At 36.9% G+C, this 26,920-nt stretch overlaps 2 protein-coding genes and 1 long non-coding RNA gene across 4 annotated transcripts in view; 2 read left to right on the forward strand and 1 right to left on the reverse strand.

The window, feature by feature from the left end:
• Positions 1–13,705: 13,705 nt before the first annotated feature.
• Positions 13,706–18,441, reverse strand: msrb1a (methionine sulfoxide reductase B1a). Of its 2 annotated transcripts, none has more exons than XM_083565627.1 (4): positions 18,287–18,441; positions 15,814–15,956; positions 14,961–15,075; positions 13,706–14,198 (listed from the first exon to the last, which is right to left on the reverse strand). In XM_083565627.1, exons 1-4 carry the CDS (start codon positions 18,339–18,341, stop codon positions 14,185–14,187), a joined length of 327 nt encoding a protein of 108 aa, XP_083421753.1. In that variant the 5' UTR covers positions 18,342–18,441; the 3' UTR covers positions 13,706–14,184. The 2 variants fall into 2 exon arrangements, with proteins under 2 accessions (XP_083421753.1, XP_083421754.1); XM_083565628.1 differs by lacking the exon at positions 18,287–18,441 and adding an exon at positions 16,296–16,421.
• On the forward strand, positions 16,540–18,344 carry LOC310739593. Its single transcript, XR_014537433.1, has 2 exons — positions 16,540–17,954; positions 18,236–18,344. It is a non-coding gene; the product is annotated as an uncharacterized lncRNA (long non-coding RNA).
• Positions 18,442–24,210: 5,769 nt separating the features above from the next.
• The window catches only part of LOC310739625 (testis-expressed protein 2-like), a 9,160-nt gene continuing 6,450 nt past the window's right edge, over positions 24,211–26,920 (forward strand). The window contains exons 1-2 of the mRNA XM_083565686.1: positions 24,211–26,131; positions 26,871–26,920. The exon at positions 26,871–26,920 is cut by the window's right edge and continues 151 nt beyond it. Coding sequence (XP_083421812.1) covers positions 24,959–26,131; positions 26,871–26,920 — 1,223 coding nt within the window. The 5' untranslated portion in view covers positions 24,211–24,958. The remainder of the gene's footprint in view (positions 26,132–26,870) is intronic.

The raw sequence follows: 26,920 nt of genomic DNA on the forward strand, positions 1-26,920 counted from the left end.
AGAAATAGATTATAATAAATGATGATAAGCCAAAGAAAAAGTGGTGCAACCAGACTAGTACAGAGTCATGTTTTAAAAGTACTGATTACACGTTTAGTAGCAATTCTCTCTTTTTAGCAGCCTAAAACTCACTTTGCTAATTTAACTGCTTTCTAATAATAAATATATATAACATCACCTTTCAGAGTACCCAGCATATCCCATTAAGGTAAACACTGTGGGTTTTGCATATTTGTATATAACCATTTTAATATAATTGCCATGACATCAGTACAAAACCACAGCCACCTCTTCACTAAATTACTGTCACAACACAGCTTTCGTTGTCACTGACAATGTTCTTTAGGTCCACTGCTCAAAACTCAGTTTATAGATGTTTTATTTTTTAAATGCTCACTAAACAAAGAATCAAGGATTTAAAGTTAACATTTGTGGTTATGACTATACAGTGAATATACAGAATTACAGTAAATCCTATTGTTTAAGAGCACACGCATAACATTGCATGGAGTTCAAAACACTACATTACACTGCAGTGTTCTGCAACTTTGAACTTTGTGTTTAATTTATTGCATCTAAAAACAAAGGCACAGGAAGCATCTCAGTGGCCTTGAATATAGTTTACATTGAAGTCATCTGGGCAAGTAAAAATACCTGCAGAACAGAGTTTATTTAGTATTTCATAAGATAACATAACCTATAAACACAATTATTAAACCTGTTAATAGACATTTTACTTATTTCAAGATGTAGATTTTTCTTATTCATTAGTGGGTGATAATTTAATTTGTATTTAGAAATAATTGCAAAAAAAATAAAAATGGCTAAAAATAATCTTAATGATAAAAAAATCTTCATTTGGTTCACTGCAATCTATAGGAATGTATTGGTCAATAGTGTTAGAAGTAGATACTACTTTTTTATACTACTAGGTCAATTTTACTACATCCATGCAATTATCAGTATTTTTCTTTCTCACAATGTCATTACAGTAGCGCTGGAGAGAGTTTGCATATACTTCATCCATGCCGAAAAGAGATGACTGTAGCTGTAACCCAGTAGTGCATTAGACCTGAATATATGTCTACTGTGAGACCATGTGACAATCCTTCATACTATGTCATAAATTAATGTACCTTAGTACCTTACGCACTGACAACTGAGCATATGTAACCCTGCTTCTTTACTAAATCTGTAACCTTTTATATACTGAACACTACAGTTTGAACAAAGATCCCATTGTTAAAGCAAAAGAAGGGACATTATACTGTGGTCAGTCAGTCCATAGAACTTTGAGTGCTTCAGATGATATGCTAAGAAACAGCATATGTGTCTTGCTCCTCTCTCTCTCTCTCTCTCTCTCTCTCTCTCTCTCTCTCTCTCTCTCTCTCTCTCTCTCTCTCTCTCTCTCTCTCTCTCTCTCTCTCTCACTCTCTCTCTCTCTGGTTAGCCTTATGATCAGATGACAAAAAGATCTGAAGAGGGTCACATAAGGGCCTGGGATTGGCAACACACACTCACACTGTGAGAATGTGCCTATGCATAGTGACCCTATCATCCTTCACCTAATCCCTACTGCCCCCCAGCAAGCATCTGGAATCCGTTTTAAAGCTTTTGTCTTATAGCTAAGGAGGTGACTAAAAATTGTGGGATTGCTTTTATCAATATGAAATTCCAAAACTGGTTTTAATCGAAAATGTCTTTGTGGATAATAAATGTTCAGAGAGCTATTGTATTTAAACAATGCATTAAACATATTCACCACATGTTTTATTAATTTCTTCCTTTGTATTTACTTTGAACTCCTCATTGTAGAAAGCTCAATGTCCAAAGTCACTGTGCAGGAACGAGCCAATGCAAGTGCAGCCTGTCAACACATCTTAAATCACCCACAATATACAACATCTCTGGGCACTTACACAAGCTTTATAGAGGACAGAAGACTTCAGGACTTTGTATTCTGGAATAATAATACACATTGCAAACCCATAGGTTTGTACAGCTCATTGCCATACACTGAGCTAGTGAAATTTTGAAAGATTTGACATTCTGGGAAAAACACATGAAACGTATCAGAAAGCCATGTAAATGCTGTGGGGCATAAACCTGTGAAGGATGAAAAGGTGGAATTCCCCTTTCCTCAGGTGATGAAAGAGTGCAGGGAGAATAAGGAGACTTCTCATCTCACCTAGCTCCAGGCCATGTCAACTGTGCAGGCTGCTGTCAGAAGCACCCATTTGCTGATCTGACATCAGCTTTGTAGCTACTCATGTACCATATAAATCTTACTGCCATATCAGCTGTAGAATGTAGGGGAGACTGGTATCCTTGTCATTCTGCCATCTCATACCCTGACCATATGTATTGGATTTGAATTTATGCCCTCTGAACATTATGGCAGCCCTATTTTGATATACTGGAACTAATTGAAAAAGGTAAAATGCTCTTAAATAACATTCTATCTGAACAAAACACTCAATATTTTGGCTGAGAGTAAACCAGAGAACCCAGGGAAAAAACAATCAAACCCAGGGCAAAAATATACGAAAACACTACAAAGCCAGCAACTTGAGCTCAGGAACAAAACCAAAGACCCTGGAGCTGTGAAGGGCATTGCAATCCAGTGAATCACAGGGTTGCCCAACAATGTGATGCCGCATTCAATCCTATTTATTTTGCAGGCTTGTTGACCCCTAAATGCTATCATCTTCTGCAAATCCTCAAGCATAATCCTATACATTGCCTTTCTAGCCATCCTGTTCACTGTCTGTGGCCTACATACATTTGTGCCTACATGGTTAATTTAAACTTCATGTATATGAGTGTTTTCAATCATGTTTTTATTTTTATTTTTATAAAACCTCTATAGACATGCTCCATTAAAAGAAATAGAGTAATATTCTTAAAAAAATGAAAATTAACTCCCCAGGTATGCAATGCCTGCTTTATATATAAGTACTCTGTCATCACAGCACTTGACCTTTATTTCAAATACCAGTGTACCTGAGCACAAACCAAAACAAACACCTGCTAATGAAATACATTCAAAATACTGCACATTTTTTACATTTTAAATCAGAATTTTTTTAGCAAAAGTCATTTCATGAAAAATAATTCATTTAATTAAATGTCTACTCTTTTTGATTGTGCCTCGTTTCCCCCAAAAATCTTATAAGCTCCATGAATGATTTCAAGAATGTAAAAACAATCATAACAGATAAAAGGGTTGATGACATAACATAATTGTGCAAAAATGCAGCTAATTAACAAATGGCAAAGAAGAGGTACGCATGGAGATAGTTCAAGAACTTGTTATTTATTACTAAAGTCAACTAGTATACATACACTAGAGCATATAAATGACAATATTTATTTTACAGTTATATAGTATTATTATAACTGGAAGCAATATAAGTAATATAAGTAAAGTAAATAATGTTGCTTTACTGTATATTCTCTTGTCTGTGTATTTATTTGGATTTCAAACATAGTATCTATCATAATCCATAGCCAATATTTAGTTAAATACAGTATATTTAACATAATTAAATTATGTTATATGTATACATATTTATACACACCTGCAAAAAAGGGCAAAAATAGCAAAATATCAAACAACCAATCTAAGTAGTAAGAATTGTACAAATGATGTAACTCTTATATGGGATTGCATTTCCATTTAATATTTATGAATGTTTAAGTCCCGTTGGTAAACTTGTTGAAAGCTTTTTCCATGAAGGGTCAACTCTGTTAATATCAATGTTGATGGATTTAAACAGTTAAGTTGAAAATAGTTGTAGTAGTAGTAGTTGAAAACACCCACATGTATGGAATTTTCCATCAAACCTTTTAATCATTATCACTATTTTATTTATTTGTTTAATTTTTAGAATATTTTATTGAGTGCAAAGGAAAATTGTTATTTCTTCACATATCCCAGCGATGTAGGAAGCTGGGGTCAGAGTGCAGGGTCAGCTTATTGCACCTCTGGACTAAATTGTTAAGGGTCTCGCTCAAGGCCCCAAGAGTGGCATTTTGTCAATTCCGGGGCTTGAACCCCAGAGCCTTAACCACTGAGCTGCCACTTTCCCAATTTACAATAGTGTACAATAGTGTATACAATATTTGTACACTTTGTCTACAAGAAGACTACATAAGTGAATTTCCCTGTTTCTGTCTTTTCCCCATGCACTTGAAGGTAAGGAAAAACGAATGAGCAATTAGTTGTTCAGGTTTCAAGAATGCATTTGTTTAATTTTTGCAAATTTTTTGACTAATGATTTGTTGTTAAGGTCATTAAGAGCTTAATATTTTGCCAGTTGGGGTTTGGGCTATTAAATGTATTAAAATAAACTTTGTTTACTGATTACCTCGAACATGTAATGCATTGTAAAAATTCATGACCAACACATTAAACAATTTTTGATTTAGCCTAAACTTGGTGGAACAATAAAAACAAAGAAACACCTTGTTCGATTACGGTTGCCCTACCAGCACAACTCCTCTTTTGTGAACACAATGCTGAGTGGCTTTGAGTGCTCCATCACTGCAGTCCTGCTGTTGCTAAGTCAAAGGAATACAAGGGGGGGGGGGGACGGAAACCCACGCCTGTGTGAAGCAGTCATCTTCAAAAACCTGAAACCTCCATTCAAGTGAACAAAGCTACTGGAATGGGAACTAACAGATGTGACATTGTCTCATGTCATGTGTCAGAACGAGTTAAGTTGCACCATGTCACCAAAAAGCATCTTCAAATAGTGGTTTATTTTATTTGTTTACTTTATTGATGTCATTACATTGTTGCTGGTTTAAGCCTGCAAGGTGTTTAAAAATCCATTCAGCTCACAGACAAGGCTTGGGAATTCTATAGAAAAGAAGTCCTCTTTAACAATCAAAACACTGACTCACATCCTGTACTGTGTACTGTGTGTGACATGCCACTTCATAACCTTTATTTTTTTCATCTTTTGAGCACTATCACAAGGGGACGCTTTACAACTATTCTAATGGCAAAATTATTATATAGCAGTTTGGCTGGTGGCTTGTCATTACCTTTTATTTTAGTGTGGCATGGTAAACAATACAAGATTATAATGTTTTTCATATATATACACAAACAATTGCAAATACTTTTAAAAGAAATTAAGCACAATGATTATTAAAACCATATCAGTGTTGTCGATCAGTGTCTGGTGCATAAATGTGAGCAAACCCACAGCAATGTCAATCTCCTCTGGGGCTCCTTTCAACAATCACTGATTTTTTATTTTTTTTAATGGGTGTCTGGAAAAGCTTTAAGCCCCAGGCATTACAAACAATTAACTTCAAGTCCCACCAGAATGGTTACCCTTACTATATCCTGTGTTTTCCTGTCTTCATTATTTTGTAACTTTTAAATGTACTTGCCTTGTCATGTCTTCTATTAGTTCTGCTCGGAAAATGATTGTTAGATTCTTAACTGATCGAGGTACTGTAATTATGTAAAGGTTTAGTTCTGCTTCGTAGAGTTTGCCTGTTGAAACAAAGCAAATGCAGTGAAATATGTATGAGCAATGTTCTCAAACAGTTATTGCAAGGTCAGTCGTAGACTCAATGTAGTGCGGTTACACAAAATTCGGAATCTGAAAGTTCTGATCCAGAAAATCCAGAAATGCTCAAGTGATTATGTTTTTGAGAAATGTGACAAGATCTATTAATGTGGAAAGAGTTCATATGTATATACAGTGCATCCAGAAACTATTTACAGCACTTCATATTTCAAATAAAAAATTCTACAAACAATACCCCATAATGACAACAGTGAGAAAGTTTGTTAGAAATCTTTGCATATAAAAAAAAAATATATATATATATATATATATATATATATATATATATATATATATATATATATATATATATATATATATATATATATATATATATGTGTGTGTGTATATGTATGTGTGTGTGTGTGTGTGTGTGTGTGTGTGCACACCTATTTTTAAGCAGTTTCTCCAATTCTTCTTTGCAAAACCTCTCAAACTCCATCAGGTTGGATGGGAAGTGTCAGTGCACAGTCTTTTTCAGATCTCTCCAGAGATGTTCAGTTAGGTTGAAGTCTGGGCCACTCAGAGACATTCACACAGTTGTTCCATGGCTGCTACTTTGTTATCTTGGCTGTGAGCTTAGGGTTGTTGTCCTGTTGGAAGATGAACCATCTCCCCAGTCTGAGGTCTAAGGTCTCTGGAGCAGGTTTTCATTAAGGATGTCTCTGTACATTGCTGCATTTATCTTTCTCTTGATCCTGACTAGTCTCCCAGTTTTTGCCACTGAAAAACATCCCCAAAGCATTATGCTGCAATCATAATGATTCACTGTTGGGATGGTATTGGCCAGGTGATGAGTGGTGCCTGGTGACATTCAAGCCAAGAGTTAAATTTTAGCTTCTCATGGTTCAAGAGTCCTTCAGGTGCCTTTTGGCTGAAATTAGGCAGGCTGTATGTGCCTTTAACTGAGGGGTGCCTTCCATCTGGCCACTCTAACATAAAGGTCTGATTGGTAGAGTGCTGCAGAGATGGTTGTTCTTCTGGAAGGTTCTCTCCAAAGAGAAATGCTGGAGCTCTTTCAGAGTGACCATCGTGTTCTTAGTCACCGCCCTCACTATGGCCCTTCTCGCAGATCTCTCAGGTTTGCTTTCCTTGTGGTTCCAAACTTCTTCCATTTATGGAGGATGAAGCCCACTGTGCTCACTGGGACCTTCTATGCTGCAGAAATTTTTCTGTATCCTTCCCCAGATCTGTGCCTCAATACAATCCTGCCGAGGTCTACAGACAATTTTGTGGACTTCATAGTTTGGTTTCTGCTCTGATAGTCACTAATTGTATGACCTTATATAGACAGGTGTGTGCCTTTCCAAATCATGTCCAATCAACAGAATTTATCAGAGGTGGACTCCAGTCAAGTTGTAGAAGCATCTGACGGATGATCAGTAAAAACAAGATACATTTTTAGTGTCTTGGCTGTGAAGGCTGTGAATATTATTGTAGATGTGATTTCTTTTCTTCGTTTTTATTTGTAATAAATTTGCCAAAATTTTAAACACACTTCTTTCATGTTTTCATTATGGGTTATTGTTTGTAGAATTTTAAGGAAAATAATGAATTTATTTGATTTTGGAATAAGGCTGTAACATAACAAAATGTGGAAAACGTGAATCCATGTAAATACTTTCCGGATGCACTGTAAAGTCATTTAAAATGCGTAGGCTAAATTCATACTGCAACACTAGTGAGAATAACAGCATTTTGGTCTGTTCAATCTAGAATAAAAATTTCCACAAGAACTTAAATGGACTAAAATACTGTGTAATACTGTGTTAATACTATGGACTTAAATGTGTATTTGTAGATATGAAGTTTTTGTCTGTGAAAAGATTTTTTTAAAGATGTTTTTAGTGTCAGCACTTTGTAATAGCCAGAGGCAAAGTTGTAACTTGAAGTTTTCTGACATGGGAAAGTCTTCAGGACAGATGTCTTAGTAACATGACAAGCTGATTTTTTTTGGTCTTATTAACCTTAATGTGAGAGAGAGAGAGAGAGAGAGAGAGAGAGAGAGAGAGAGAGAGAGAGAGAGAGAGAGAGAGAGAGAGAGAGAGAGAGAGAGAGAGACTCAAAAAGTAACAATTGTTTATATGTAAGAACTAACTTGTCTCACATATAGGTATTTACTAAAATATTTTTTTCCTTATGTATCAGAAGAGGGGTTACCATTGAAAATGATATCCTTAAATGTTTTCCAAGAAGTACATACTTAATTAAAATAAAATAAAAAACTACATGGTGCCAGGTAAAGAATTTAAAACATTATCAATAATAATGTGTGCGGCCATTCAAATGTCTAAATACATACAATAAAGTGCTCAGCTGAAATTAACCTCAAAACATTTACATTAAAATGCATTCGGTGGAACAATATATTTTACATGTCCTAAAAGTGTATTACTGCTGTATCATGCTTGTATTAAAAACTTTCCAAGGAATTGTTGTTAATACTATCAAATTATCATGTATTAGTGTATTAGATTAGCTATTTACAGTATAATATAATTATTGAATTCCACTTTAAAATGCACAATATCATTGTTTTAAAACACCCTCATATAAAACATTCCAAATGTATTTACTTTTGTTTGTACGTATGTTTTTCTCAAAAAAATATATTGATCTTGTGTATATGACAGTTTTTGTACATTTTTCATGGTTGTTTGACAGTGTAAAAGAGCTGGATGTGTAATATTGCCTGTAAGCGGTTGGTTGATGATGGTGTCATTCAAATGTCAAAAACGTGTATTACTATTTTCAAATCTAATAGGCGTTATTAGCTAGGCTTCTATGACAGAGGGAATTTTGTCAGCAGTTCATTTTCATCTCTCAGTCAATCTAGATGTGACTTGTAATAAAGTGTGAGAAACTGATCTACTGGGAAATGTTGCTAAAGGTTTCACAGCAGCATACCTAATTTACTAAGCTTACAAATGTCTATGCAGATATATAAAAAACATTTCTAATATACTTGCAACAGGACTTGGTAAATGCAACACCACTTTTAGATTAGGATATCTTTCTTTTTTTACTTTCAGAAAAGTGACATGCAGACTTAAATCCATAGCTAACCTGGAGAAATATCCGCTCTGGGCTTAAATTGTAATACATTTCTTTGTTGGTTAGGGATATATCCCCAAATTAAATTATCATAATTATTCTTGTTGCAAATAGTGGCAAAAATTTTCACAGCTTCCTTTTACTTCTACAGATTCTTAATAACCTTATTTTTAGTGTTTTGTGTTGTACGTAACTGTCTTTGATAATGTACAAATTGTGTATTTAATTTCAAACTCGATTTACTACATACTACAAGAGTGCACTTGCTATTAGCAGTATGTACTTAAGAAGGATTGGGAATATCTGTTGTGCTTATGAAATTCTGCAGGGCACTACTTATGGTTTCAATTCAATTCAATTCATTTTTATTTGTATAGCGCTTTTAACAATGAACATTGTCTCAAAGCAGCTTTACACAGATAATGTGGTGATTAAAAATGAATATGTTCTTTATGAGTAAGTTTGTCCCTGATGAGCAAGCCGGTGGCGACTGGCGACTGTGGCAAGGAAAAACTCCCCGAGATGGCATAAGAAAGAAACCTTGAGAGGAACCAGACTCAAGAGGGAACCCATCCTCATCTGGGTTACACCGAATGTCCATTTGTGGCGGGTATACAATGTTGCGGGGTACAGTGATGATGATCAAAAGCGAAGTGTATTTCTGAATCAGTGTAGGAGACTGTTGACATCAACTACAGTCCAATCCAGGCAGGCCTGGATGAAGTGGGAAGATCCATGGGGGGGAGAGGGGCAGGAACAGTGGTCACTGGAGCCTCAGGAGCATGTTTAACTGGACAGAGAGAGAGAGAGAGAGAGAGAGAGAGAGAGAGAGAGAGAGAGAGAGAGAGAGAAAGAGAGAGAGAGAGAGAGAGAGAGAGAGAGAGAGAGAGAGAGAGAGAAGAGGGTGACAGGAAGAGAAGGATATGGATTATTAAGTGTACCTATTGTTGCATGAGAGTTAAAGTCACTGTGCAGTTTGGACTCCGGCAAGACTCGCTATGGCAGCATAACTAAAAGGGGGAGAACCAGAAGGCAACACAGACATGAGGGATCTCTGGGATAAGAGACGACCCACCACACCACCATCAACAAACCTGAGTGAACACGTGAATGTGAGGGGACGACAGCGTACAAATATCCCAGTTCACCAAACACTCTATATCAATGTTCCCTCCAGATCTGAGCCTTTACCTGAGAAAAAAAATCTACTGATTAAAGGCTTGACTGAATAAATATGTTTTCAACCTCGACTTGAACACTGAGACTGTGTCTGAGTCCCGAACACTGGTTGGAAGGCTGTTCCATAACTGCGGGGCTTTATAAGAGAAAGATCTGCCCCCTGCTGTAATCTTCATTATTGGAGGAACCAACAGATAGCCAGCACCTTTTGATCTAAGTAGGCGTGGAGGATCATACTGGTACAGAAGTTCACTCAGATACGGTGGTGCGAGACCATTAAGTGCTTTATATGTCAGTAGTAGAATTTTATAATCAATGCGAGATTTGATTGGGAGCCAGTGTAGACTGATTAATACAGGGGTGATGTGGTCATATTTCCTAGATCTAGTGAGGACTCTTGCTGCTGCATTCTGAACTAACTGAAGCTTATTTATGCACCTACTCGCACACCCAGACAGTAAAGCGTTACAGTAGTCTAATCTAGAAGTAACAAAAGCATGAACTAGTTTTTCTGCATCCTGTAGCGACATCATATTTCTAATTTTAGCAATATTTCTAAGGTGAAGAAAAGCAGAGGGCCTAAGACAGATCCTTGAGGAACACCAAACTTTACCTCAGAGAGTGTGGAGAACTCACCATTAACATCAACAAACTGATAGCGATCAGTCAAATAAGACCTGAGCCAAGAGAGAGCCGTTCCCTTTATTCCAACAACGTTCTCAAGTCTAGCAAGTAGTATAGTGTGATCAATGGTGTCAAAAGCTGCACTAAGGTCGAGCAAAACAAGTAAGGAGACAAAACCCTGATCAGAGGCCAATAACAGGTCATTTACCACCTTAACTAGCGCCGTCTCTGTGCTATGATGAGGCCGAAATCCTGACTGATACATTTCAAAAATATTATTCATAAGTAGGTGTGAGCATAACTGCTGTGCTACAACCTTTTCCAAAATTTTGGCTATGAAGGGGAGATTTGATATTGGTCTGTAGTTGGACAGCTGACATGGGTCAAGGTCAGGTTTCTTAATTAGGGGGTGGATAACTGCCAGTTTGAAGGATTTTGGTACAAAACCAGTGCTAATGGTTTATGTCCACCTTATGTGGTACAGAACACCCGTAATGCATACTTAAACCTGTAATGTTACGTAAACTGTAACTTTTTTTTATTAATTTTTTTTTTCTATTTTCAAATGCAAACTCTATTTCTGATCATATTGTACTTCAATTAAAAAAATATTGTTTAAATGTATTGTTAAAGTCATAAAATAGTATTAATTTGTGATTGTTTTATTCAGGGTGTATCTGTGGATTGGTCAAAGATTTACCACAGTCCTGACCAAAATAAAGCCACTACTGAACAAGAATGAATGAATGAATGAATGAAAGTTATTCATTTAAAAGTAAAAGAGAAGCACCATAAGCACCAACCACAAAGAGTGGTAACTTTGATTCATCTGCCTCTTTGATTGATGAAGGAACCCATACTTTAATACTGTTACAATATGCTGCTTATATATTCATCCATCAGAAAGCTCAGTAACATGAAAGGGTCCTAAATAAGTATAAAACATGTTGAGAAATACATATGATATGTAACATATCCTAAATGCCTAAAAGTATTGGCAGATTTGTCATTTATTTGATGTAGGAAGTAAAGATGGCACACTCAAAACCACTCAGCATTGTGTGTACAAAAGAGAAGCTGTGCTGGTAGAGCAACCTTGATCTGGTGAGGTGTCGCTTTGTGCTCTTTGTGCTGTTGAGGCTAACTGGGTTAACAACATAGAAAATCTGAATTTGTTGAATGTGTTTGCTGTAAATAGTTATTGAGACATTAAGAACAAAATTGAGGAATAAAACAGGCCAAGCCCAAAAGAGCAAAACATATTAGCTTTAAATGGTATTGATTTCAATTAATTTATCAGAAAATTATCAGAACAAGAATAAAACAAATGCATTTTTGATTGCTCCTGTATCACCATTACAAAGTGTTTGGGGAGGAAAAAACAGAAGCAGGTAAATTTAATTTACCTGCTTCTTCTAATTTACCTAATTCTTCTCGTAGGCAAGAAAAATTCATGATAAAGATTAAAATGTCTGAAGTAAACTTCTAAACTATTTTAATCAAAGTGAAACACTAATATTATATTATTATATTATGTTTCTTTATCTATTTGTTTAATTCCGGCTAATTTCCTGACTAAAGATTTGCTCCTCATACAATTAAAAGCTTCATATGTTGCCATTTTACCAATGAATGTTCCTAGAGAAACAATGAATGGTTCAGTTTGAAATTGTTGTGTGCACATGTGTACAATCAATGTTTCCATCAACTTGTGATGACAAATAGAAACATTCCCACAGTTTCAGTAATAGATCATATTTATGCATTTGTTTTAAGCACTACGCAATAACACTCTTAGTTAAATGAACCTCTGCAATACACAGCACCATCTCATAGTACTTTCTATACCCCATATACTGGACGTTTAACCACAGGAAGGAGATGGGAAAGCAAACAAGAACCATTTCGATCTTAAGTGGTTGTGACTGGTCAATTTCCTAAGCATAGTTTTGTGGTTTTACTCCTAGCAGTTATGGTTTGAGTTTGTGCAGTGCAAACCGACCTTAAACCCAAGGCCCAGCATTAAAAAGGTAACTTGTGTCTTGATAGCTATCCTCTAAGACAGGGGTCTCCATCCACCTGGCTGTGGACTAACAAAGGGCCGCACAGAGATAATGCAAACTTTTTGCTATGCATCAATAAATAAATAAATAAAGAGCCCACATAATCTCCATTATAGGTAGTTGAGTTACATTTTCATTGCATTTGTTATAATTAAATTAATAATTGCATAATGTAAGATGCATGAAACTGGTTTGGGGTACAAAAAAGGTTGGGCCCACTGCCCTAAAACTATTCCTAATTGGAAAGAAAAAACCCCACTAGATTAGATTAGATTACACATTACACTTCCTTCTACACCTTATTGTATATTTTATTACATTAAGCAATTCAGGCTTTTTTGTTACCTGTGTAACTTTTGGCTGTCTTTGGTTTGTAGAACACCCCTACTGTGCACTGAGGATTCCCCCGCTCCTTGTAGCTCATTTTTTGGGCGTATGAATTTCACACAACTTTGTTACAACAGCACCCTCCGTTGGTGAAGTCAGAGATTGCACTCTGCAGAAATACATCATAGAGACATCTTATGTTTATGTGATACACCATGTCAGGGCCATACAGGCAAATAACATGGAATTCAAAAGTGTTTCAACTCAACAGCACTTTTTGTGTCTGACAGAATTATTATGACATGAGATTTAGATTTACATCTTAGTACTTAATAATGTACACTATTTTAGATTTTCTCACATTACAGTAAGTCTATTATGATTTGTATATGGTTTTGTGGGTGAATGGATGGGATGAACACCATTTAAGAATTTCACAGTATAGTGTAACATCCAGCACATGATTCATCAAGCTTGAACTGAATCTTGAATCAAATGTATAAACCAACCCTGAAATAGACCAATTATTTACAGACTTCTTTACAAAGTTTTTTATAAAATGCCAATATCTGAGCTCTTTCCAGAAAGAAAATATTGAACCAACAATTGCAACTATTCATTCATTCATTCATCTTCTCCCGCTTATCCGTAATTCAGGTCACGGGGGCAGCAGTCTAAGCAGATTCCCCAGACACTTCTCCGTGTCCAGGGATCGGGCTGTCAAGGCCCCTGCCTTCGACTGCTGCCCAATCCTCTCAGCACTGGCTCCTTACGGTCCCTCCTGCAGGTGGTGAGCCCACGGGAAGGCGGCCCCACGTCACGGTCCTTGATTTATTTTTCTCGTAAGGGTCCCACAATTGCAACTAAATATTTCTCATTCTTAAATAAAAACTTTATTCTTAGACCGTTTGGTAAGAAGAAAACTTGATTTCTTTGTGCAACACTGTCAAACAATAGCATAACTTATAATCAGAAATTTTCTCCCATTGTACAAAACAATATTTTCTGCTTTGGTGCTACATTTTCATAAAGCTTATTGCAAGGATTTATTAAAAATCGTACAATTGCTTACATTAAACAGCCTAATCAGTTAAAATCAGTTAAGAAATGCCATATAGCAATCACGATTCATTTTTGGTATGCATGGATACAGACTATCAACAGACTTGAAGAGACACTGACTACAAGCAGACTTGTCCTTTTGTACCAGTGTGACCTTAAATATCAGTGTTCTGAATTCCACTGAGGGATTTGTAGCACAACACGTCATAAACTGTCCACACCTTCCACAGAACCTCTGTACCTCTGAACATTTTTGTGTCTTCTTCACCTCACTCCATCGGCTCACTCTACTGTTCACCCTCTGCAAAAAGGACACAATCGGCAGCATATAAATGGGTGTGTTTCATTATGTTTGCATAATTAGTGCTATACAAATCAGTAGCTGAGATGCCTGGGACATGTCCAAACAATTAGTTTTTCTTTTGTAGTGGCCAGAACAAGCAACTCACAGAGCACGACATCAAAAATGAGCCTGCATAAACGCAAAAAAAAGCCCAAATGCACACCTGTACCACAATCCGTAAGAAATCAGGCAGAGCAGTGAAGCTCAGTCCAGAGTATTCTTTTTTCTTAACTGAATAAGTTTAGGAATATTTTGATGAATGAAAGCTTATAACTTACTAAACAACATATTCTGCATTATTATTTAACTGATTGTCTTTAATACGCTTGAAAACACAGAACTTGGTGTGCAGCTGTCATACTGCAGCCTCATACACAATGAAAGTCAAACACGTCTTGCTTTTAGCACAGATCTTTAAAAACTGTTTTTCGAAATCTGATTTTAGGAATTTACAGAACACTGAAAAAGCATCAACACTGTCTACATTTGCAAAAGCCGCATTTGCTCATTCTTGCTAACTTTCTGACCATTATTTGTTAAGGCCCATACGTTAGCTAATGAATTGCTTTGCCTTGATCATACTGGTCAAATATGTGAGCTCACCATTCCATTCACACAGAAATTATGATCTAGGTACTTATTATAGAGGACATGTAGCACAGACAGCACTAAACATAAGTTCAATCTTTTGTATAAGAATGTAAGCATAAGAGTGAATACCTTTAGGGATAAACTTGAGTGAGCTACTGAATATTCAGAATCGTGAGAGTCCACGCTTGGGTCCGTCATTTAGAAACTCATGACCCAGGCCATTACCACAGTTCCCACAGCAAATCTACAACAAACAGTACAGTTCAAATATATAAGTTCACACTGTGGGCTACATTAAATAATTTTGTAGTTAAACTGTTTTTCTAACTAGAGCTATAAGATCACTGTCACTACCTAGCAATGGAAGTATGTAGAGCAGGGGTCACCAACATGGTGCACGCGGGCACAAGGTCGCCCGCAAGGACCACGTGTCGCCGACAGGCCTTTTCTAAAAATAGCTGTTCTTTTTTTAAATCTCACTTGCATTGGTGTGAATTTGAAAATGACAATATTAAAATATAGATGACTAGATATAAATGAATATCATTAATTATTAATTATAATATAATTAAACCTAAATTGAGCAAATTTGTTATTTCGACTTGTGTGTATCAAACTGGAAGCCCTTCACATTAATCGGTACCCAAGAAGTAGCTCTCAGTTTCAACAAGTTGGTGACCCCTGATGCAGATCTAGACCATTGGCAGCACCTGGCCCAAATGTGGTTTAAATGTTCCCAAGACCCTCCCTAAATCACTCTAAATTAACAACTTTCTACTTTACTATTTCTGAGGGCTTCTGCAGACAGTGTAACCAGCAGTAAAAAAGAGAAAGACAGGAAGAAAAAGAAGAAGAAGAAGAAGAAGAAGAGGAAGCGAAGCGAAGCGGCAATAACTATAGGGGGTCTAAGCAATACCTCTAGTGAAACCTTTGCTCTAACAATACTGAATCATTATAAGTAGCACTGAGTAAACACTTTTACCTTCAGCGCACCAGGTCTCTCCTCCATTTTGGAGACACTGTCCTTGTGGATAGTTTCAGTGAAGGCAGGCCAGGGAGAGGAGTGCTCATATTTCTTTTTGCTAGAAAACAGCTCATATCCACACTTAACACAAACATAGGTACCTACACAAGAGAGAAAATAGCAATGTCACATTACTCTGATCTGAAATCACGTTCATCTATAAATAATAGTTTAAAAAAAAAAAAAACGGTTTGTGGCGCACCAGTAGTGTTCATGAAACACACTATGTACTTCACAAACCATGTCATGAGGATGTTTAAGAGTGAAAAGGACTCATTCCTCCTTTAATTAAATGTCCCATTTACTCAAATTCTAGGTTATTTTTTCTTGTAGCGTTTAAGATGTCCTAGTGATCACCTGGCAAATTACAGCGGGCAAAATAATATCTACATGTTGCTCAGTAAATGTTTATTAAGGTTCTATTGACATTAGATTGTTACCAGATGTTGGTAATAACCCATGCAATCCACCCATGCAAAGAAATCAAACCATACATGTCCATAAATTAAAGTTGTGTGTAATGTGAAATAACAAAGAAAAACTATAGAACACGAAGAAAGAGATGTGAAAAAAGGCATGAAAAGCCAAGACACCAGCTGAAATCAATCAGTAATTAGAAAGCAATCCTGCCCTCGTCAGTGCAAATTAATATCAGCTGGTTCAGTCCCAACTAATTGCTTATATAAAGGTGTCCTATTACCAAGGTGAGAAACATCTCATGACAAGTAAAAGCAATGAGCTCCCTCGAAACCTTTGCAATCTTATTGTTGCAAAATATACTGATGGGATTGGTTACAGAAGGATTTCAAAACTTCTGAATGTTCCAGTGAGCACTGTTGGGGTTATAATCCAGAAGTGGAAAGAACATAATTTCACCATAAACTGGCCTTGACCAGGTGCTCTTTACAAGATTTCTGACAGAGGAGTGAAAAAATTATCAGAAGAGTTGTCCAAGAGCCAAGGACCACTTGTGGAGAGCTTCTGAAAGACCTGGAATAATCAGGTACAATTGTTTCAAAGAAAACAATAAGTAACACACTCAAAATGTAACTTTTTTTGGATGCCATAAAACACACCATGTTTGGAGAACAAATAGCACTGCACATCAGCCCAAAAATACCATACCGACAGTGAAGTTTGAAGGTGGGAACATCATGGTGTGGGGCTGTTTTTCAGCATACGGTACTGGCAGATTTCATTTAACTGAAGGAAGGACGAATGAAAAAATGTACCCAGACATTCTTGATAAAAAAATCTGATGCCATCTTTCAGGATGATTAAGATGAAATGAGGGTGAACATTTCAGCAAGACAATGATCAAGAACACACAGCCAAGGAAACTCTCAATTGGTTTCAGAGAGCGAAAATAAAGCTGATTGAATGGTCCAGATCAGGGGTTTTCAACCGGTGGTCCGCGGCGGCATTGCATGTGGTCCGTGACAGCCTACATAATTTCACTATTAAAATCTTTTTTTTTCCATAATTTATTTTTCCAAACATTTCCAGAATATTTGCACATTAGTGGGAAAACTGAATTTAATAATAATATCTAAAATATTCAAACTGATACAGTATAAACTGACAGTGTTTGGCAGTATGTTTTAGTGAACAATACAATTTTATTTTTTTTTAAACCATGGCACTTTGCATCTACATCCCAGAGCTTACAGTAAAAGCATTGAGGTGTCTTTTACCCTTTCCAACTACATACCTTTGTGAAAGCGTTTTTTCCACACTGGCATATCTAAAGAACAAGTACAGGGCAAGGCTAGAACCAGAGAATGATATGAGGCTGTCACTATGTACCACTATATCACCACGAATAGACAGAGTGTGTGGATGTCACCACACCCAGAAATCCCACTAACAGGTAAGGAGTACCACAGAACCAGTTGAAACCCCCTGGTCCAGATGATCACCTGATTCGAATCAAAATGAAAATATATGGAAAGAACTAAAGATCAGAGTTCATAGAAGAAGCCCACAGAACCTTCAAGATTGGAAGACTTTGTGTAGAAGAATGGGCCAAAATCAGACCAGGCATCTTGAAGCTGTTCTTACCATCAAATGCTTTTGTACGAAGTATTAAATACATTTCAGTAAGTGTGTTTAATACTTTTTCCCCTGTCATTTCACATTATTACACACAACATAATTTAGGAATTTTTTTTGTGCTTACTTTCCCTCTTTTTTAAAAAAAAAAAAAAAAACAGATTAACACCATACCATACAGTTTGCATGCTTATATAATGGAATAATATACACAATTTAAGTTATTACATAACTGCAGTTTGAAAGCTGTAAACAGTTTTTCACATTATTCAGACTAAGTTATGCAACATTCTTCATTCAAGTTTTTAATGCTGGTTCTTTCTTTCAGCATAACTGCTGCTGTATGGAGAGAGTCGGCAGAGCCACGACGAAAACTTACCCGCGTCGAAGTGATCTTTAAAGATCTCTCCTCTGGAAAATGAACAAAAAGACATTGTCGCAAAACAGTGTTGCGCGGCGCGTTTAAAAAGAAACTTCTCTCTTCCGAAACAGACACGTGACGTGATCGTCGCGCTTTTGACGGAGTGGTCTGTACCACGTGACCACTTTTGCAGCAGAGCCTATTCTCAATTCAACCACACGATGACAGCATTTCTTATTTTTAAATAAATAAATAAATAAATAAATAAATAAATAAATAAATAAATAAATAAATAAATAAATAAATAAATAAATAAATAAATAAATAAATGAAAAAAATTAATAAATAAATAGCACGATGAGTATAGCTCAGACATGGGCAAACTATGGCCCGCGGGTTTATTAATCCGGCCCGCCGAACCTGACCAAATTCTATTAAAATAGGTACGGGTAAACATTGTTCAATTTACCTTTCCCCTGTAATGCCCACGTTTCCCCTAAAGATGTCGCACTTCAGCTCCAATGACGTTGTTCGCGTGCAATACTTTCTTCTTCTATTAAGAGAGCTTAATCTGATGATACTCTTTAAAAACTGCGACAGTTTCTGACAAATACCTCCTATCTATCCTGAGAATTGCCACAACAAAACTTACTCCAGACTTTGTATAGCTAGTTAAATTATTATATTTTTAGAAGCATTTTGGATTGTACTAAAACATTTTTAAATTATGCACAATTAATAAAAAGAAAACAAAAATCTAGTATTTTGATGTTAGACTCAATTGTTTATTTTACCGTGAAGATACTCTCAAGAAAAAACAATTACAGAGAAACACTTTTAATTTTAATTTTTATTATATGGAATAAAGTATTGAGACACTTGACTTTTTCAGTCTTATCTGTTTCTTCCCCACCACTGTTTCCACAAAATTTGAGGTATACTGTACATGACGTCTTTAGATACAATAGCACAAAGTTTTACCTTCATATGAACTAGGAGACCCAAACATGTGCACAAAGCAGGCTCCATGAAAATATGGTTTACATAGGTCTGGATTAGAAGATCTTGAGTTGCCTGCTATAGTGCTCTGACTTCAGCCTTACTGGGATGAATTGGGACTGCTTCCCAGGCCTCCTCATATCACCTACATCTGCACTAATTCCTTCATGGCTGAATGAGCACACATCTACACAAGCACACTTCGAAATCTAGTGGAACATACACCCAAAAGAGTGGAAGTTATTATAAAAGCAAAAGCAAAAGGCTAAAGCAGATACAAATCTTAAAGTCAAGTGTCCAAAAATGTTGTAGTGTATAATACTGGAATAATAAAAAGCCTGATTCAAATTCAAGTATCCATAATCCATTTTCACCATTCAAACTCAGACAGCTGCAAACAAGCAAATCCAGATTTATTTGGACATGGGTAAAATGTGGATGTGGATGTAACACGTGCAGCTCTTCAGCAGTACAGGCTGACTTTCCTGTGTCGGGATTCACCTGTTCGGGAATTATATAAAAGATTATATAGCATTGCGGTCCTGAGCCAGACGATACCGGACTCGAGTAGTGTACACTGCAGCAGCTGGAGCGCGTGGACTAACCGGAGGGCGCTGCTCATTAACATCACTCCGGATTAGAAAACGCTACTGCTGCTGGTGATGCGGCTGCTGCTGATGAGTGCGACATGGGACACCTTACACTTTTGTTTGCATGCTGACCAAAACAAGGAGGTAAAAAAAACATCTTACGTTGATCCGAATAGTTAATAATTAAAGGCATGTAGGGCAGACGAGGTCTTGTCGAGGAAAACGTGCGAGCTGAAAAACGATCCCACTGATAAAGGAGTGATGTACAGTGTCCTGCAGCAGTTCTATCAGTCTAACTGGACTGAACGCTGAAAGAAGTATGTGAGTGTTATTTTCTTCTTTTATCTGGATCTTGCGTCTGCACAGAGATGCTGCAGGAAGGGACCAGTGCTCTAAATGACTGTAATCCAGAAATACACTGAATCCTGTCTTCTCGCTTCTGCTGACACCTGTAAAAATGATATATATATTTTTAAATGATTTAAAAGTAATGAGGTTTTTGTCCACTCCTGGATTTTGTCCGCTGGATGTCGAGATTCAGGTGAGTTAATCAGAAAAGTTGTAGGAGAATTACAATACTGATGTAATTCAAAAGCATACTTTATGTCAATGACTTTATTTTTAAGCATATATACCAGAGAATTCAGCAGCCATTTTTTTTTATATTTAATTTACACAGAAATGTATTAAGATACGGGGCATAGACTGATTTTTCTTACTTTTTTTTTTTTTTTACACAGACTGATTCACGAGCTTGTCAGTGACAGTATCTAAATAGGTTACTTAGCACAAATCAGAGTAGAAAAAAGCCAGGGAACGGAATAGCTTTAAAGACTTGAAACATTTATTTTATATATTATTAATAATTTATGCCTTCTGTCATTTTTATTAATCAATCAGTAATATAATACATTGTTCAGCCCATAGAGTTTCATCATCAAACTATTGATAAATTGATTTCAGCTCTCCCATAGGCTGCTATCACTGCTCCCAGAAGCTTTACACTGACTCAATACTGTTCTCTAGTGACCCTATTCTTGCAATCCAGTGATTTAACCTACACACATCCTGCTCATCTACTGACAGAAATACAGGTTTATCTCATCACTCTGCCCTCAATCAGTATCTCTCTGTATAACATTACCCAATTTCCTATTATCATGCTATAGTATTAAGAGTCTTATGGTGGTAAAGAAGCTGCTGCTGTTGATATGCTGAAACAGAACAACCAAGTAGAGCAGTATGCACATGCTTTTTTTGTATTTATGTGCCAGCATTTCGTGAAGGACATTCAAACATAGGTTCAAACATAAATATGTACTGACTGGGTAAATCAGAAAGTACTAATATAGAAAAACAAGACTACCCAATGGATGTGGAGGTGTATTAAAGAAACAAAGCCACATAGGGAAATTTATATGCACGTGATGACCTAGTAAAAAGACATGCTTGTTTGCTTTTATAGCACAGGTGCAATTCATCTAGCAGGGATGCAGTATGGTGTAGTTGTAGTTAGTAACATGACAACATACAGATGCACTTTATTTACACACTTAAGATGCTAAGCACTCAATGTAACACAATGCTGCCCTTCTTTCGTGTCACTCAGTCCCCAGGGGGGAATAGGATACGTAAGAACTAATCAATGATGGGGTGCTTCGATGTGGAGTTATTTGTGCCAGCCAGACATTGATTTTTCTTTAATAATGATACAGCTTTATTTTTTTAACAACACTTCACTTAGAATCTGTTTTAATTCAATAATGTAATGTTGTAATAAAGTGTTGTTTTATATATATATATATATATATATACAGTGGGTACGGAAAGTATTCAGACCCCCTTAAATTTTTCACTCTTTTTTATTTTGCAGCCATTTGCTAAAATCATTTAAGTTCATTTATTTTCCTCATTAATGTACACATAGCACCCTATATTGACAGAAAAACACAGAATTGTTGACACTGTTGCAGATTTATTAAAAAAGAAAAACTGAAATATCACATGGTCCTAAGTATTCAGACCCTTTGCTCAGTATTTAGTAGAAGCCCCCTTTTGATCTAATACAGCCATGAGTCTTTTTGGGAAGGATGCAACAAGTTTTTCACACCTGGATTCAGGGATCCTCTGCCATTCCTCCTTGCAGGTCCTCTCCAGTTCTGTCAGGTTGGACGGTAAACGTTGGTGGACAGCTATTTTTAGGTCTCTCCAGAGATGCTCAATTGGGTTTAAGTCATTGCTCTGGCTGGGCCATTCAAGAACAGTCACGGAGTTGTTGTGAAGCCACTCCATCGTTATTTTAGCTGTGTGCTTAGGGTCATTGTCTTGTTGAAAGGTAAACCTTCAGCCCAGTCTGAGGTCCAAAGCACTCTGGAGAAGGTTTTCGTCCAGGATATCCCTGTGCTTGGCCGCATTCATCTTTCCCTTGATTGCAACCAGTCGTCCTGTCCCTGCAGCTGAAAAACACCCCCACAGCATGATGCTGCCACCACCATGCTTCATTGTTGAGACTGTACTGGACAGGTGATGAGCAGTGCCTGGTTTTCTCCACACATACCGCCTAGAATTAAGGCCAAAAAGTTCTATCTTGGTCTCATCAGACCAGAGAATCTTATTTCTCACCATCTTGGAGAACTCCATGCGGGTTTTCATGTGTCCTTCACTGAGGAGAGGCTTCCGTCGGGCCACTCTGCTATAAAGCCCCACTGGTGAAGGGCTGCAGTGATGGTTGACTTTCTACAACTTTCTCCCATCTCCCGACTGCATCTCTGGAGCTCAGCCACAGTGATCTTTGGGTTCTTCTTTACCTCTCTCACCAAGGCTCTTCTCCCCCGATAGCTCAGTTTGGCCGGTCGGCCAGCTATAGGAATGGTTCTGGTCGTCCCAAACGTCTTCCATTTGAGGATTATGGAGGCCACTGTGCTCTTAGGAACCTTAAGTGCAGCAAAGATTTTTTTGGAACCTTGGCCAGATCTGTGCCTTGCCACAATTCTGTCTCTGAGCTCTTCAGGCAGTTCCTTTGACCTTAATGATTCTCATTTGCTCTGACATGCATTGTGATCTGTAAGGTCTAATATAAACAGGTGTGTGGCTTTCCTAATCAAGTCCAATCAGTATAATCAAAAATTTCTGGACTCAAATGAAGGTGTAGAACCATCTCAAGGATGATCAGAAGAAATGGAGAGCACCTGAGTTAAATATATGAGTGTCACAGCAAAGGGTCTGAATACTTAGGACCATGTGATATTTCAGTTTTTCTTTTTTAATAAATCTGCAAAAAGGTCAACAATTCTGTGTTTTTCTGTCAGTATGGGGTGCTATGTGTACATTCATGAGGAAAAGAAATGAACTTAAATGATTTTAGCAAATGGCTGCAATATAACAAAAAGTGAAAAATTTAAGGGGGTCTGAATACTTTCCGTACCCACTGTATATATATATATATATATATATATATATATATATATATATATATATATATATATATATATATATATATATATATATATATATATAATATATATATATATATACATTTTTGCACATGACATCATTTAACATTGTACATTATTAACATTATTAAAATGAACAAAAAAAGTAGTGATATGAGTGTTGGGCTGATTTCATACAAACCCTGGCTGTAGATTCATGCAGCCTATCAGTGACAGTCATGTCTTAAAGTAGGTAGACAAAAACTTGCAATCAGAGTTCATATTAATTAAAATGACAGACAATAAACAGTTTAAATGAAAAGATTTTTTGTTTACCATGTAGTGTATTTGGAGGAAACTGCATGAACCTATTATTAAATATCAGGCTTGAAAATTTTCATATTAACAGCATTTTTACTTTGTTGCAGGGAACATTTGAACAGTTACAACTGTCTACACTAAAGAGCAATTGTGTGTAGGTGGCATAGTCTTTCAATTTTGGGCCATTCCTTGTCATCAAGAGATTGGCTTGGCCATGCAAGCATAATTCTTTTAGACATTAACCTTGAGTTAATTTGACAATGTGTTGGGGGTGAATGCTCTGTTTAAACGTTTATTCTTTTACCAAATTAAATTTCTTGGCTGAAACACATTTAGTATTTAATTTTATTTATTTGCTGTCGAACAGATCTTTATTTCTTTGTGCACACACGTAAGAATTCATTCACATTTGTTAGCACAATTCAAAAGCTTTTTTTTTTTTTTTATAAATTGACATGGAAATATGCACTGGAATTACAGTTAATATAAAAAGTGCCATAATAGTTTATTTTACTCTTATAAATCACTTAATGTCATATATGCACAATATTCACTTTCAGATTTTCTTTTCAGATTTCTTTCAGCATTTTTTAGACCTGACACTGCACTAACACTGGAGACTCCTTTAATGTTAATTATATGCCAGTTATGAATTGGCTTTGAATTCTTTAAATTAGATATTTTTGTAAAGCAATTGTATATTAGAATGAGTAAATGATGCACATTTTTAAATAAACCTTTCAGACAGCACTGATTCACTGTTTATAATTCAACAGTGCTGTTGAGTGTTATTACATTCTATAAATTTTGCCTTAAGAAAGCTTAGAAGTCAAGCAGCGTAAGTGTAGTCAGCAGATCTGATACACTGATTGGGTTTAATTAGCAGATTATGTTGCCATATAAATTAATTTATTTAATTTACAGCCTAAAAAATGTTGCACAGTCAGTATAGTTAGTGCACACTGTTGGGCTTGGGGTTTTAGGAAATATGCTTTGCTTTTATCTTTTACTGTACTGATTGCACAGACTAAACACAATGATCTTTCTTTTATCCTAATTAGGTACTATGTCTCATCCTATGAGGTCCTAACATATTCAAATATTGTTTCCCTATAATAATTGCCCATTCGTAGTTTAAAGAAAAAGGTACTGGTACATAGAATTGATTAAGTGATTCCAAAACATAACATGACATTACATGTATTGAGTGACCGCAATATGTGTTTTCTGTTGTTTTTTTAGTCATGCTATTGCCATTGGTGCAGAGGATAACCTTATGTAAAGACTACAGATCCAGTCCTATGGCCACAAGATCAACATTAGCCCACTAAATGCATACATACTAAATCATGGAAGACAGTGAGCTCTTCCTGGATGCTGATGAGAAGGGTCCCACCACCTCCTTCTCCAATGAGAAACCCTGTGGCCGAGGGAGCAATCGACCAATTCTCCAATCTTCTGCTTTCAAGTTTCCACTCTCCTCTTCTACCCCAAATGCCCTTAGTGAGCCTTCAACCTCAATCCCTGACACCACTGGTGCTCCACTTTCTATGAGCTGCAACATTAAATCCTCTTCAGCTTTCACTGATAAAGAGTGTAAAGAGTCTGCCTTGCTAAGGCCCAATCCAAGGATCAGCCTTGTTGACTCTCTCTCCATGGAGATCTCGAGAAGAGAGTCTGAATTTTGTCATTCCAACTCTGACTCCAAGCTCGATTTGGAACCATGGAAACAACTGGGTCAACTGCCCAAGGTCCAGGATGCAGAACCCCTGCCCAAAACGGTTCCATCTTCTCCCACAGAGTCCCGTCCGAAACCGATTAGCTCCAGCAGCTTGCTGTTGGCTGGATTTGGGGACAGGCGCCGCAAATTGTCTGAGGCCATGCAGGAGCCACTTAGTAAGCTCAGCAAGATTATTGGAGAGGACAGTGGTAGCCCAAAGACACAAAAAGGTGACTCACCTGCCTCACAAGGTGTTGTTGCAGGAGGTATACCAATTCGGAGTGAGAATGGAGCTGCAGGGAGGCACAAAGAGGTTAGGAGTCCACTTGGAGTGTGTGAAACCCCACTACGAAAACCTCATAGAGAGCTGACACCAGGTTTTAATTCTGAGATCTGCTGCAAGCTGGGCATTGAGAGCAGCCGTTATGAGATCTGCACTTATGGTGATGTTATGCAAGTGCTGGAAATTCAGGAGCATTCTGACAGAAAGGAGGTCAATCACCCAGAGCAGAAGGGTGTCAAAACACCCCCTGCAATGTGTACCACCTCCTCAAACCCAAGCAGATGGCTGATATGTGTTGGCATGCTGGCTTACAGCTTCTTTGTACTACCACTATCTTCCTATGTGACAGGACTGTCTCTAGGACTAGCGTGTGGATTCATGCTGGGCTTGACAGTGGTAATGATGTTAGCATCACAGCAGCCTACTGCTACTGAGATGCCTATTTCTTCCCGAATGGACAGCCTGCTGTTGAAGTCAATAGGCACAACACTGAGAGAAACAGCAAAGAGAGAAATTCAGGTCAGGTCTCCATGCACGTCAACCCAAAATTAAAAGTTTGCAGTAGGGTTTGGTGACTCTGAAAAACTATTTAAGATACAGCCAGCTATTCATTCACTCACATATTGCAAGCATAGTCTCACTAATGCTGAAGCTAGCAATATCTACATTTTAACATTTTTTTTTTATATTTAAGTTTTTTATTTTTTACTACACCACACAGAAACATACACACAAACTACTGAGACAGATGTTAGCAGTTAAACTGGATTAATACACCAATCTGCAAGGGATTCCTTGAATAAGAAAATAGCAATGAGCACACTTCACCAGTATCAGACTCCCTCAGGATGCTCTTGATTCAATTGTGCTGTATTTAGATTTGCAGTGCTAGTAAAACAGCAAAATATAGAAGCTGTATTTCAAAATATAGAAGCTGTATTTCAGAATAGATCACGTGTGCACAGAGAGGTATTGTTTGCCTTTGTTTTTAGGAAATGTTTTCTGAAATAGTCATATGGTAGAACATTGAATAAATTAAGCAGACAGTTAAGATTCCAGGAATTAATTATATCCCCTTGCTGCATAGGAACAATATAGACCCTACAATACTGGTTTTGATCCTAGGAATAAAATGATAGGGTTTGTATTCACAAAGTTCTGTTGTTTCAGTACTAACACAATTCAGCATGCAGACATGAATATGTACAGACAAAAGCAGCTTTGGTAATAAATCCATGTTCTCTGGGATGTGCTGCAGGGTTGGATGAATGAGATGTACAGCTATGACCCAGAGTCATATCATCCCTC

Source organism: Silurus aristotelis (genome assembly GCF_946808225.1).
Source record: "Silurus aristotelis genome assembly, chromosome: 17".
In the NCBI taxonomy this organism is placed as follows: Eukaryota; Metazoa; Chordata; class Actinopteri; order Siluriformes; family Siluridae; genus Silurus; species Silurus aristotelis.